Below are 14,626 nucleotides of genomic sequence, written 5' to 3'. Positions count from 1 at the left end.
TTTGGTTACATAGACATTAGAAATAGACATTCAAATCTATAATGGATATGAAAAATGAACCCTTGGAAAACCAATGGTACTTTGGGGAAACTTTTATACCTGTTAAAGGTTTGATAACACTCACCCACAAGTATGGGGCCACATTGCTTGGAATAGACCCATGGAAATGTATGGCTATGATCAGCTTAGGTCAGTTAATACTCTTACTAAGCCCCCTTCCAATTTGCTCTAGCCTTCCAGAGCAGATTTCTGGTTAAGGGTTAGGAAAGAGGGGCGGCAAGAAAGGGGAATTTGCTGAAAAATGTTTCTTCCCCATTCTGCCAAGCCCTGTATGATAGCCCACAAGAATAAAGTGTACACCCTAGAACACTCAGAATCCTCAGCAACACGCAAGGGTTCCATAGCAGGTAAGTTAATGTGTCGAGTGTTCCATGAAGTTAGAAAGTTTAAACCATTGTCCTTGGAAATTCAAAGACTAGGTAATTAACACAACAGGCTTGGAAAGGGTCCCTCCCACCCCCCGCTGTTTAGGTTTTTAACAGTAATATAAATTGCGACCCTACTAAATTCTCTTCTCCTTTTTTGGGGGGGGGGAGTAGTGGGTTGCATCATGGTCTCCAGAAGTTATGCATCTTTTATTTTTTTTTACTAATTTCAGTAGCTTGAAAACAACCAGGCTCTCATCATTAATTTCCTGTTTCCATTTTTATTATAACAAACCATCCTCACTTGCTTAACGTCACTGTTAGTCTCAGTCATTCCCCTGAAGTCACTGCATCATGGGAGAGAAGAAGCACATTTAAGTTATTGGACTAAGATAGCCTTCTCCACCCCGGTGCCCTACTATTGTTTCGGACTACCAGCTCCAATCTATCGAGAACTATATTAGAGTTACATGCTTTGGTGACCAGCTGTTGTTTGTCTTGTTGCTTTGTGTTGAGTTTATGATACAAGCTTTGTCTAAACTATCTTACTTGTTCTTTTGTTATTTGCAACAGGACCAAGCTGCATGTCATCCGGCTGTCTTCAGAACTATAGACGAAATTTTCAAGTAAGATTACATACAATTTATGTGGAAGGATTTTGCCTATCCATCCCAAATCAGTAAACAATATAGAACTGCATTAGAATGTCCCAGCGTTCCCATATTTTAAATATGGTGCATCTTGTGATAGCATTCACAAAATTATGAAGAATTTCTTAATATCGAGAATCTGATCCGCAGAACAACATATGCAGCTTAGTTCCACTGCTGGCTATTCAAGGCAAAGAATTAAATGCAAGATGTTGTATAACTGATAGTAGAAAAACCAGCCTGTGCTTGAGGTTCTTACATACACATTTTATCATAGCAGCCCTCAAGTCCAAGTATAATGGAATCCATTTTTGTTTAATTGTTTGATTCCACTACATGCCACAAAGATACTGGCTTTGGAAATTTATCTACCCATGAAAACTAAATAAGTTGTAGAATTCAAAAGTGTCAAGAAATATTCAGGAAAAGAAATTTGAATGATCTTGAGGGAAGTGGTTTTCTTTTACAATTATTTTCATTTCAGATAGTTTCAAGGGATATCAAATCAAGAATTAGACTGTCTTTGAGTTCTGAACTTGAGAGGAAGCTTTAGGAGCAAATCCCTTGCTAAATATGGACATGCTAAAAGTGAACTCTTCCCCCACTCAACAATTCAGAAATCACTGAGCCATTTCCAGCAAGACCATTTACCCCTCCCTGTTTTGGATTTGCTTGTGGTGTAACCCTTCATCAGTTCTAGAGTTTTCTGCTGCCCATTCCTCTCCTCTCCCTACTTTCTGGACATACTAAGCTGCAGAATGGGGAAGGTACCCTGTAGCAGCAAAGACTGGCAGCAGGAGAACTTGTCCTAAGTTCCTGTTGTTTTTATCTGCAGTTAGAACTTATGAGATGCTCAGAACCTCCATTGTTGATAGGAATTTGGGGAAATTCCTAATTCCTTAGAAGGAAGATTTCTAAAAACAAAACCAGTGTCCAGAGTTCTCCTTGGCGGTCGACACTGAGCATGCAGGCACTGCAGACTGGAAGCATGGGAACTAAGGGTGAGCTCTCACCTTTGGAGACCAGGTGAGGAGAGGTAACAGAGACATCAGATGAGTTCTTTCAAAGCTTATGATGAATGTTGGAAGGTTGCCCAAGCTTTCTCCAAGTAAATTCAAAAAGAATGAACCACTTGCAAATCAAGATGGGGGAATGAGAGCGGAAATGTCCTAGTGCACACAAATAATTCATAATCCACATACAAAATGCCTATTGCGCATCAACAGCATTAATATGACAGCGAAAACAGATATGCTGAAGAGTTGGGAGAATGAGGATTAGGGAAGATGGAGACATGTTTAACCAGAGCCAGGGGATGAGCTCAGAGGTTTGATGCCACCAAACAATAGCTGTGCCATTTCTTCCTTTCATGTCCCTGCTTCCAGAGCAAACTCTAGTATGAGATTTAATGTGTAAAAAACTGAGCAACTAGATACTGTGTTTACAGTTGTAGCTGGAGGGTTTGAGTTGCCAAAACAAGGTAAAACAATTGTAGCTTGACATTGGATTTGTAATAACAGCAATTATATTGCGGAATGGTATTTGTATGTTCATTTTAAGAAAAGAAGCAGAAGAAGATGCAAAGTGAAGTTAGTGTTTTTATTTCCCAGGTTGCATAATAGCTAGATAGGTTTAAGACCACAGCCCAAGGCATGGGAAGAATGCTCTCATTTGTTTTTACCTTCTCTCAATTAATGGTTGCATGATTGGCACACTCATAATCTGACCTGTCATACTTAAACTTTTTGCTGCTCAGGAATGCACTGCTGGAAACTGATGGAGCACCAGAAGTAATGACCGTAATGCAGGTATTTACACAGTGCTTTGTTCAAGCATATCACAAGAATAATAAGCAGGTTAGTTGAATTCCATTTTTCATTATTATTTTTTAAATGAGATGCTTCAAAATGTAGTATAAAAAGAACAATTTTAGGTTGCAAAGTGCTAAAAAAATACAATGAGCAAAATAATGCCTTTCTGCTGTAGTAAATGAATGCCAAGATAAAATCTGAGGTGTCTTAAATGGAATCAAATTTTAGAGGGGTTTTTAGGGGGAGGAGGATTAATCCACAATTTATTTTCACAGCATTAGTTCACAATTGTAGATTATATACTTGTACAAGTTATAATAAACTGTCCATTTGACAAAACTATGCTTTTTATTTCTGTACGTCATGAACCTATAGTGCCTTTTCACCTCATAGGGATGTCTACTAGTTAATGATCTCTCTTTTCTCACAAACACATTCTCTCTCAGCAAATATTAATGAATAAACATTTATTCTAGATTCACACCTAGAAAAACTGTAACAACTTGACCCTACTTCTTAACATCCTCATGTAACGTCTGATTCTTCCCTATAGTTTTGTACCTGTAGTACCACTGGGATTACTTCATTTTCCCTTAGGCAATCAAAGTATCCATGCTTCGTAGTCTGATGCTTTAGTTTGGGGCCACATAATCTTTTCAGGTTTTACTCCCATAAAACTTTTCAGAGAACCAAATACTGCATTGTGACTTTTAAATTTTATTGGGGGAACTGTTAGTTAGTGAAAAGATGGGTCTTACTGGAACTAGTACAGTAATTGACTAATTAGCATTGTGATTAAATCTCTCTTTTAGTTTCAAAAGGTATAAATTAGAGTTGAAATTGCAGCTGTCTCAGTTAATATGTACAGATGCCACTCCCATTAATTTTATGCAGCTTTATTTCTATGGCAGCAGCACATTTTGCAGCCTCAGGGTGGCGGGGGCGACTGAGTGGAGAACGTAATCCAAGATCCCACACACCCTTCAAATAGCTAGGAGCCAACTATGCTGTAGAGGTTGTTTGTGTGCTTTGTTGTTGAGCTCTTTTTAAAACATTAACTAGATCTTCTATATGTTGCTTGCATGAGATTTCATTTTTACTCTTTACTAGAGAAGAGAAATACTTGGGTGTTGGTTTGGCATGCAGTGCTTGCAGCTCTTTAACCGTACATGTCTTGAGTTCTGCACAAATCTTTAATGTAGAGGATGACTGCAAAACAGTCAGAATTTCTCCAAATCTTTGTGTATATGGATATAAAATATATGGACAACTTCTGCTGGAAACAAAATGTTGTTTTGTTCATTCAGCCTTGCGGGTACCACATGTTAGTCTTGTAACCATATGCAATTGTTGTGGGCAGATATGTTCAGGAAGTCCAGATAGTAATATTACAGAAAAACTCACTCTCACAAAAAATGCTGCAAAGCTAGACTATCTACATGTGTGCTGCATTCACACATCTTGGTTAGCCACAAACCATAGTTTACTGTGCATTTCTTTCCATTCCTCCCAGCTCACTCTGGGAAGGAAACCAAGACAAACCAGGGAAGGTTTGCTTTTGGGTTACTGATTGCAAAACAAATAATGATCCCTGGATCAAATACAACTCTCAGCTTGGGATCATGGTTTTTCCCCTCTAGATCACCCCTTACAACTCACCAGTTCTATGTTGACATGGAAAGGATTTTTAAAAAGTTGGCTAGGAGGACTTTGAGCAAAGTTGTGAGGTTTGTGGCATTGTAAGAATGCAATCTGTAGGGTTCCTTTCCTTCAATATGAATAGCATGTTTTGTGCTGTATTTGCATATTTTCTGATGGGGCAAGTTTTAAGAACTAGTTCATAAGTGATACTTGTATTGACTTTCTTTTAGCTTAAGTTTCCACTAAAGGCCTACTTTCCTAATAATCCTCATTCACTTGTGATGGCTTTCCTTAAACATCCCTCAGGTAAGATCAGCTATGAAGTGCTTTCCATATTACCAGCCGTGTTTATTTTTGAGATTGATGTACTGTATTACAAATCCTCTAGTTTCTTAAGAATTTTCTCTAATACAAAATAGTGCATATTTTGGTTTTCACTTCAAATGGCTCCTACTAATATTTATCTTTTAGACTTGCCAGCTACTGGTTTGCCTCAACACTTGACCCACATTGCAGAAATGCTCAAAGCAACAGTAGAAGCAAAGTGTACTGGGTAAGCAACAGTAGCAATGGTTTCTTTTTTTAGCTTGAATTTTCCTTTTCCTTTTATTTTGGGAATGCCATTGGCTTGGGATAGCTTGATAGTTTAAATTTCATTCCCTTTAGTTTTGATTTATTACTGGATTGGTTTAAAAAACAACAGCAACAAGGCAAGCTTGAAATTAAACAAATGGGAAGACATTAGTAGCCCAGACCATTCATAGATTGCTGTCTTAGAGCACTCTTGTCTACAAGGGCTTCCCATTTAGTTCAGTGGGGTAGCATCTTCTGTGCGCAAAAAGACAGCAGGTGGAGCTGTCTGTTTGCCTGGAACCATGAGTGGGGAACCCTTTTCAGCCTAAGAACTGCATTCCCTGGTGGCTAATCTTTTGGGTAGCGGGTGAGGCCAAAACAAAATGAGTTTAGCCAAAGCAGGAACGGGAGGTTTGCACCATAATCTCTCATTGCTGCAAGTCAGATTTTCTTGAGTGTAACGACAGCAAGATTGGGCTCAGAAGGTGAGCAAAATCATTGACCAGGATCATATGGGAAGGAAATGATTCCTGAGATATGCTGTTCCCCAGTGATGATTTTTCAATTGCTCATTTTTCACTTCTCAGTTTGCTGCATTTTTGTATTGGTTTCTGGTTTGTGGGGGTGGGGGGTTAAAGATGTCCTCATGAAATTTTGCCAGTCTTTTAGTGTGCATTTCTCTTAAAACACTTTCCCCCTCCAAGCAAATTCCCCTACAATACTGCATTTCTGTATGTTGTTTTCATTAATATATTCACTATCATGTATACTTTCACCTAATATGTGTATTTTATATACTCTTATTTGGTTGGGGAACTGCATTGCTTTTAAGCAGTATTTCAGTTTACATATTTCAAAAAGTGCAAATTGGGCAAGTTTGCATTAAAATACTGTATGGAGCAAATTAAATTTAGTGTCTTAAAGATAAAAGCTAACACCTTGAATTGAGTCCAGATACAAAGTGAAAGTTAGTGAAAATAAACTAGCATAACATAAGTGATTTGGACACAAACTACCATGGTCAAGTCAGCCTTCTCTAGGAAATGGTGGCGTTTGTGAACCAGAGTTGGTAAAAAGCATTTCTGGCTACTGTTGTCTGTACTGTACATATAAGCAGCAACAGGTCCAGTAAGGCCCCAACTCTATGAACCGGGTGCTTCTGGGTAGTGCAGCCCCACCAGTATCATTTCTGCTGACCAGCAGTGGAGTTCCAGGGTTTCAGGAGGGAGTCACTTCCAGTCTAACCTGGAAATTCCAGGAATTGAACTTGGGACTTTCTATATGCATAGCCCATGGTCCACCACTGAGCTATGGCCCTTGCACAGTTATGTTTTCTATATTTTTTATGTTAAGAGTTGTTGTGTTATGTTATGTTTTATCTTTTGCTTTGCTTTGGATGGATAGTTGATCTGAAAAGTGGCTAAAATATTTAAAATAAAATACAAATAAATAAATAACTATGGTCAGCTCCTCAAACACTATACAGTGGTACCTTGGGTTACAAACACTTCAGGTTACAGACTCCACTAACCCAGAAGTAGTACTTCAGGTTAAGAACTTTGCCCCAGGATGAGAACAGAAATCGTGCGCCGGCGACGCACTGGCAGCGGGAGGCCCCATTGGCTAAAGTGGTACCTCAGGTTAAGAATGGTTTCAGGTTAAGAACGGACCTCTGGAATTAAGTTTGTAACCAGAGGTACCACTGTAATCTCGTAACAGAAATGAGAAACAAAAGTTTGTGTTTCATTTGCATGTAAAAGTTGTTCAAGGCAGAAGACAGTTTTCAAAGTGCAGTTTTAAGAAAAATGTCTAAAATATTTGTGACCTATCTTTTTATTATTTAAGTGCATATTGGAAATTAATTGCTAGATACCTCTCTGCTGAAGGAATTACTTTTCCTGTTATGAAATATTATTATTGTACTGCCATGGATTGCCTTGCCTCATGTGCAGATAAGACTGCACAGGTTCCAAATGAGCACGTCTTGGGAATCTATGATGAAATTTAAAATTATAATTAATGGAAAAACTGAAATACATTTTGTGCTATTCCAGGTATTGTGGAGACCTCTTTGAGAACTGGTTTTTGTTTGTTCATTTCGGAGAATGGGCTGATATTGCAGCAGAGCAGTTGTTGTCACAAGTGGAATCCTCAGATGCTTTGTTGTGGCTTTTGGCATTTTACTATTATCCAGGTGAAGAGAATCGGCGGAGAACTCAAACAATGGTGGGTAGTTCTATCTATGCATGTGAGAATTCAGTAATCGGCCATATGTCAGAAATGTGAGGCATTGGTGTAGAAGAAATATTTTGCCCCAGTTGTTATTTAAGCCAAGGCTGTAAAGGCTGTAATTGCAATTCAGTGCTGATCGCAAACCCCACTTTCTGCAGGGATTGGCTCCATTCAGGAGCTTGGAAAGTGGGCCTTGCCTCTGGCAGGAAATTTAAAAGGCACTGAATGCAACGCAGTTTTGCCAAGGAGTAATTGGGAGTGCGTTTGCAGTCATGGCTTTGCCTGCCCTATACCTGGTTTCATATGACATCAGGCAGCCGTGCCTTGGAGAAAATGGCCTTTTGGGCCAAATTAGGACCCCTAGCAGGCCTAATTTGGCCTGTGGCCCAGATGTCCTCTGTTCCTGGTTTAAGGCTTAGAGATTCTTTCTAGGGATCTTCCATTCATTAAAATTTCCAGTCACAAGACTTTCTATCAAGTCTGTTGCTGGCCACAGCAACTCTGCTGTATCAGTAGTGGAAAATAACAGCAACTCTGAGGATTAGACTATTAGTAGGGCAGGTGAATAAAATGCTAGCTGTCCATTTAGCATTTATAATGTAATAATCTCTATTCAGCTAGCTTTCTGCACTGCCAGTTGTCACTCTTGAATCATTCACTAGTAAAATTGTACAGCTCTTGGCGGTCTCACAGTATGATCACGTTAAAACTTTGTGTGGTGGTAACGAGACAGTTCTTCCATTATCACCAATAGCAGTGACATTAGGTTAACCTTTCCTGTCTAATATACCTTTAGAAATCATAGTGATCTTGTGACAAAGGAGCTGCAGGCATCCTGACTTACCGCCAAGTACCCTTTTCATATAAAGACATGGGAGCTATTATTCAGTTAGCCAATTACAGTGGTGCCCCGCAAGACGAATGCCTCACAAGACGGAAAACCCGCTAGACGAAAGGGTTTTCCGTTTTTGAGCTGCTTCGCAAGACGATTTTCCCTATGGGCTTGCTTTGCTAGACAAAAACGTCTTGCAAGTGTTCCGATTTTTTTCCGCTCCCCCCCTTTTCTAAGTCGCTATTAGCCTTTTAGCCGCTAATCCGCTAAGCCTTTAATAGCCGCTAAGCCTTTAATAGCCGCTAAACCGCTAATAGCGCTAAGCCGCTAATAGGGTTGCTTCGCAAGACGACAAAACCGCTAGACGAAGAGACTCGCGGAACAGATTAATTTCGTCTTGCGAGGCACAACTGTAGTTGATTTCTATCCTGAGTTTTTATCCAGAAAGCTCACTAAAATAGTTTAAGGTAAAAATAAATGGAACACAATTATGTTGGGCTATTTCTTCCCCTTTCCAACAACTGGCATTGTTCTAGGGTAATGTACACTCTTTGCATTAGTCCATTATGGATGTTCCCATCAACTTTATCCCATGGCATTCCTTTGAATTCTGGCAACTGGGCGGTCTGTTGCCCGACTGTGCACTATGTGCTCACTGCCCACAGGCAAAGAGGGATAGAACCAGGAGCTGCTGCAGCTGTGACTCAGGTGACTTGCTAAGTTATAGCAGTTATATGTTCCATGTTAGTATGTGTGCTTATTAATACCTCTATGTGCCTCTTGTGTTTTGCACAAGTAAGAGTGTACACAGTAAGTTTTCTGTATCAGTAGTGGAAAATAACAGCAACTCTGAGGATTAGACTATTAGTAGGGCAGGTGAATAAAATGCTAGCTGTCCATTTAGCATTTACAATGTAATAATCTCTATTCAGCTAGCTTTCTGCACTGCCAGTTGTCACTCTTGAATCATTCACTAGTAAAATTGTACAGCTCTTGGCGGTCTCACAGTATGATCACGTTAAAACTTTGTGTGGTGGTAACGAGACAGTTCTTCCATTATCACCAATAGCATTAATGGCCTCCCTGAAGTTCAGGGAATAGTTCTGCTTCTAATGGTAGTGACAGTAGTAGAAAAAAAGCAGTGACACTAGAATGCAGTCTTCTCTTGATGCAAAATTGCACTACAGAGGTGAGCCTGGCACCTTCATTATGGGTACCACAAAATAATAGTAACCTCTGGAAATTTTAATTGTCACTTCCTTTACTTACGGAGTCTTCTTTCATTAAAATGCTGCCAGGGGTTAGTTCTGTTTACACCTTTTAATTTCTTTAACCGCTCATGCCCTAACTTGACCCTTTCCAGTAAATACTCTCTCCTCCCACACCCCTTTTTCTTCAGCTGCAAAACTGAAATTAAGGATAAAAAAGAAAAAAACTCTTTAAGCATGTGGTTTTGCAGCAGTTTCCACAGAGAGGAGAATTTTAACCCCTGAGTAGGCAAAATAAAAAGAGTGAAACTGCAGTCATTATATACATGTTGTGGGGGTGCCAGAAGTTACATTAATGTTGAAATCAATTTATGTATAATTACAGAATGGAAATAGACCTGAAGATTTTCTGAGACCAGGGAGGGATTCTGGAGGAGTGGTTTTAGCACTGCCTCCTTCAAGCTGGCAGGGACCACCCCATATTGCAAGGAGGCATTAATCTGGCCCAGCCTACTTTGTTACCTTCCCTGCCACTAGTCCTCACCAGCGTTCAATTTCATTCGACCAGAGTTTTCCTCCACTTGTGTTCAAACTGTCTCCCAACTTTTTCCCTCATCCTAAACTCTGGGGTATACCAGGGGGCTAAATGGGTTCCATGAAGTGGGAGAAAGACACTCAGGGGTGATTGTGTCAATGGCTTGAGCTATTTGGATGTCCCAGCCAGGGCTTTGACAGAAGCACCAGTCATACCAGCCAGAAAATCCCCTATAGCTGTCTGGAAACCCATGGGACCCATTAGACTATGATGGCGGCCCACCTCTGCAGAGGGGAGAAGGTGCTGAAAGCCTAAATCTGACTATGACAAAGGGCGATGTCAATATCCCCCACTTTCAGATTACCCTCTTCCTGCCCAGGTCCTGCTCAAGGTCCAGAATGCAGCCTGCCGCATTCGTTGGGCCAATGATATAGACATTTTTAAATCAGGAAGCATATTTATAAACGTTAACACAGGGGGAAAGACACAATACGGAAATAAATTGCTTAAAACTAGTGTGTTTAGGGTTGCCAGGAAGGAGATATTTTCCATTTCCTGCCATGCCTTTTATGTAGCAAATATTTTTAGGTAATACTTCTTAGGATCTAGCCAATAATTTCCTTTAATGCACAGACTCTCAAATCCTGCCTCTGTTTTGGCTCCAGAGGCTGTTTGTTCTGGCTGCTCCAAGACGGGAAGGTGGGGGGGGGATGTATTTTAAACAATACTAGAAGGAAACCAACCCCACCCCCCGGATTCATATCAGATTTTTTTATCAGATGAGGTCAGATTGCACGGGGATTAATTGATTTGTAGCTGCTGTATTGTCATGAGCTCTCAAAGAGCCTTCTGTTCTCTTCCCCACAATAGAACAACCTAACTTCATTCCACTTTGTGACTTTCACCATTTCCTTTTACCAAAAAAAGAGAGAGGTCAAGCCCTGTATCATGGTCCTCGGTGCTTAGTATTTCAAGACTACCAAAAGCAGGGAGTTTCTAGTTCTTTTGGAATCTTCATTCTGCTCTTTGTGGTCCAGAAAGTAAACGACGCAGAATCTCTCCCTCTGTGACCCTGCGTCACTGGCTCAGGAATCAGTTATGTGCTTTTCTGCAAATCGCAAGAAAACAAATGTTTATCTTTCACTTTGCAAACTTTTATTCCTTGCAATGCTTCTCAACAGGTGGAAGCAAGATCTGTATGTGACCATCTGACTGTCCTGTTCAGAACTCCAACTATTTCTGTCACAGATCTGCAGACTGCAGTTAGCAGCGGAACAAAACAAAACAAATCAAGTAGCAACCTGGTAGTTACACACCTGGTTATCAGCTTTCTGCTGTTTACTCCTACTGGACACACAGTAGCCAAAGAATTTATTACCCATGTAAGTATTTTTCTTCATTTTTTTACTGATAGCAAGATACCTACCAGTGTGAACAAATAAAAATTCTGCAGAATGTCCATTGTGAACAAGGAAGCCCCTGCTTGTGCCTTAGTTGTGTGTGCACTCATCGCAGCCTCTGTGTCACATGGTGGAGCAAACCAAAAGGTGGTGTATACCATTTTCCTACACCTGGATTAAAGTTATGGTGGGGAGAATTCTGGTTTGATGATGATGATGATTTCCCCCAGCCACTCTGGCCAGCTCACAGCATATATCGGAACATGCTAAAACATCAAACATTCAGATGTTTTCTAAAAGTCAGATAGTTGTTTATTTCCTTGACATCCCACCACCAAGAAGGCCCTCTGCCTGGTTCCCTGTAACTACGCTTTTCACAGCAAGGGAACCAGCAGAACACCTTTGGAGGTGGACCTCAGTGTCCAGGCTGACTGATGGGGGTGGAGATGCTCCTTCCGGTATACAGGGCTGAGGCTGTTTCGGGTTCAAAACCAGTGAACTCGGAAAATTTGAGTGCTCCTAAAAATATTTTTAAATATGTGTTGCGAACTGCATTGTGGAACCCCTTCCTCTGTGAAGAGGAACTCGTTTCTAGTTTGAATGCAGAACTGAGAAAATAGTTAGGTCACCATATCACTTTATTTTTAGAGGGGTAGAAAGTTGCTTTGCTGCCTGCCTTCTTGCAAGGCCCCAAAGGGCTTTTTTTCTGAAATGGGGGGCAGGGTGGAAAAGAGATGGGGATTATTATCCCTGTCAGTTCAGTGACCCATGTGCTGCTGAAGGTAGCGAGGTAATGGTGGCTGCAATGCTACAATGGGCTTTTCTCCCAAGTTATGTGTGGAAGTTAGAGAAGCACTGGGGATGACTTCCCTAGTCACTTTGCTGCCTGTCTGTGTGCGGCTTGAAGACTGTTCTGTTCTGTTGTAAAACCCAAAGAGCTTTTTCTTTTCGTGCTGTAGATTGGGGTGGTTTCCCTGGTTGTTTTTTCTTTGTCTTCTACAGTGTAATTTTCTACTAAATCCTAGCATTTCTACTTTCTCAATTCTGTTTTTCCCCCTCCCCTTTCAGTTTGTAATTGCAGACAGTGAAATCCCAGAAGTTACTGGTCTTCTAACTCGTCTTGCAAATAGAGTCGGCCAACTTGGAATGAAATATCAAAGGACTGTAAAGCTGGTGAATGATCTCCTCCTAAAACTAAAATGTGGATTTTAGTTTTCTTTGTGATACTCAGCTTGGCCCAATAGTCAGTCTAACTAATCAGAACAGCCAGATGGAGGATGGAGAGAAGGTATTTGGTCTTTTTGCTTCCTTAAATATGAAAGCGTTTTGTGTCTATGTGTATGTACAGTTGAATGCTAAAGTTAAAAATATTGATATAGAAGTTGTGAGCAGTATTATATCTGACCTTTCTCAGGTCACTCTCTGATTTAATATGGTTGCATCCTAAAAGGACCTTCTTTTAATTAACTTTGTCCCAAAAGTCATAAGGCTGAAAACAAAATGTAATTGTACTGGAGGGTTTTCCTTATGTAGCTGAATGCCAGTAAATTTGAAGTGATATTTGAGCATGGATTGGATCAATCTTTTTCTGTCTTTGCATTGTGAGAGAACTTGTAAGAAAAGCTACGTGATTAATGGTATCTTTCCATACTCTGGGAGCTACACAACTGCTTGTTTCTGAGACGCTGCTTTGTAAAATATAAGCCCTATCACAAGCGATTGTTAATGATTCCTTTTGAAGTAAATCCCTGTGTCAGATTAGTGACCAATCACCTTCTTATATTTCTTCTGATTCCCCCCCCCCCAAGGAAGCAGATCTATATTTTGTTAAAAGAGCATTAGTCAGCAAGTGTACTACGGCAATGTGCACCACAGACCTTTCTAAACCACAGGCCGCCTTTGAGCAATGCCAAGAAAATACTTGTGCAGCTTAGAAATGAATTTTGTTTGATTTTTCCTTCACAACAAGCCTCTTTACACCCTACCAGTCAATTCGCATATTTAGAAGCACCAAGTCATAATGTTCCCAAGTTTGCAGCTTAAGAGTCTTCAGTGGGAAGAAATCGTAGATTGGTCTGGAAATCCTTCACATTTTTTATTTACAGAAAGGACATACTTCCCAGAAAACACGCACTTAGATGTTTACTCATTTCTGAGTTCACTTGGCAAGCTTTCCATTCAAGACTTGTCCCAAAGTGTGGATAATAAAACTCTTACACACACATACTTCTTAAAATATGGAATATATTGCAATAAAACATCTAGAAAAGGGAGTACTTCCTTCACCATTCTAACTATGATGTGGCTATTTCAGATGTTGGGTATTTTGTCAGCAGACATCTCCATATGCAAACAAGGCAGTACAACAGAGCTTTCCAAACTGTCGTGACACATTAGTGCATCAGCTGCAGTGCGCAGGTATGTCGCTAGAAAGGGGTTAGTTTCACCTCCGGTTTGCTAGTAAAAGTGAATTACCATTTCATGAAATTACGCAAAACTGAATCACTGTGTTGCAAAATGATGCATGTCTAAAAAGTGTGTCCCCAACATGAAAAGTTTGGAAGGCTCTGCATTACAAATTAGTGGGTTCAGTGCGCAGCTCAGTGTTTTGGGGTGGAATTTAATGGGTTCAACTTGGATCACAAGACTGTGGAACAGGCCTGAAGTTGTTCTACCTAATTGAGGCAGCCAGAGGAGGGAGCTTTCCAACAATGTATAAATCATGCTGGATGAAAGATGGGGAGTTATCTCCCTGCGCTCTCTAATTGGCATGTGCTCCTCCCACTCATGCATACAAATTATAAACTTTTATACAAGTGTATTTATTCATTATACTTTGCATATTCTAATTGATTTTCTACAAAAATTTGTATTTCAATACGTATATTAATTTAGAGGCAGAGCAGTATTGCTTTCCTCCCTTTATTTAGAGAATGTACTATTCCTACTGCTCTACACCTGTGGAGCTCCTAGACTTACTATTGGACGCTTTGCAGTCTGTGCATTGCAGTATTCACCAAGGTTAGAAAAACAGCATATTGGCAGGTGCTTCAAGTGCTCATAATTCTCAGTAACATCAACATGTGGGTCTGTTTAAGTCCACCTACCAAGCAGCCTAATGCCTGAAAACTGATGTGTTTTTTATTTCAAATGCTTGCCTGAACTTTTAAAAAGACGTGTTCATGGTTGCAATTTCAAATGCTACCTTAGCTTTGATTCCAGGAATTTGCATGAGGGTGGTCCATATGAGAGCAAATGCCAAAAAGGAGTTTCCCTTGCTTATTCTGGCTATCTTCCTTCAGCCATCTGTCTGACTCTT

The 14,626-nt window shown here is 40.2% G+C and overlaps 1 protein-coding gene across 6 annotated transcripts in view; it reads left to right on the top strand.

Annotated features, from left to right (window-relative positions):
* The window catches only part of FANCC (FA complementation group C), a 72,470-nt gene that overhangs the window by 49,162 nt on the left and 8,682 nt on the right, over window positions 1–14,626 (top strand). For 5 of the 6 annotated variants that reach the window (XR_014013114.1, XR_014013115.1, XR_014013116.1 and 2 more), the window contains exons 10-16: window positions 999–1,051; window positions 2,832–2,931; window positions 4,758–4,833; window positions 4,999–5,080; window positions 7,155–7,326; window positions 11,089–11,289; window positions 12,376–12,595. Coding sequence is in view for 1 of the 6 variants with exons in the window: in XM_081213737.1 (XP_081069863.1) it covers window positions 999–1,051; window positions 2,832–2,931; window positions 4,758–4,833; window positions 4,999–5,080; window positions 7,155–7,326; window positions 11,089–11,289; window positions 12,376–12,519 (828 nt within the window). In the remaining 5 variants the exon portion in view is untranslated. Of the gene's footprint in view, window positions 1–998; window positions 1,052–2,831; window positions 2,932–4,757; window positions 4,834–4,998; window positions 5,081–7,154; window positions 7,327–11,088; window positions 11,290–12,375; window positions 12,873–14,626 lie in introns of those variants that run through there. The other variant, XM_081213737.1, reaches the window with a different exon arrangement.

Source organism: Podarcis bocagei (genome assembly GCF_964188305.1).
Source record: "Podarcis bocagei genome assembly, chromosome: 11".
Lineage (NCBI taxonomy): Eukaryota > Metazoa > Chordata > Lepidosauria > Squamata > Lacertidae > Podarcis > Podarcis bocagei.
The sequence above is the reverse complement of the archived record's forward strand: the minus strand, read 5'-3'. Positions and strand labels throughout refer to the sequence as shown.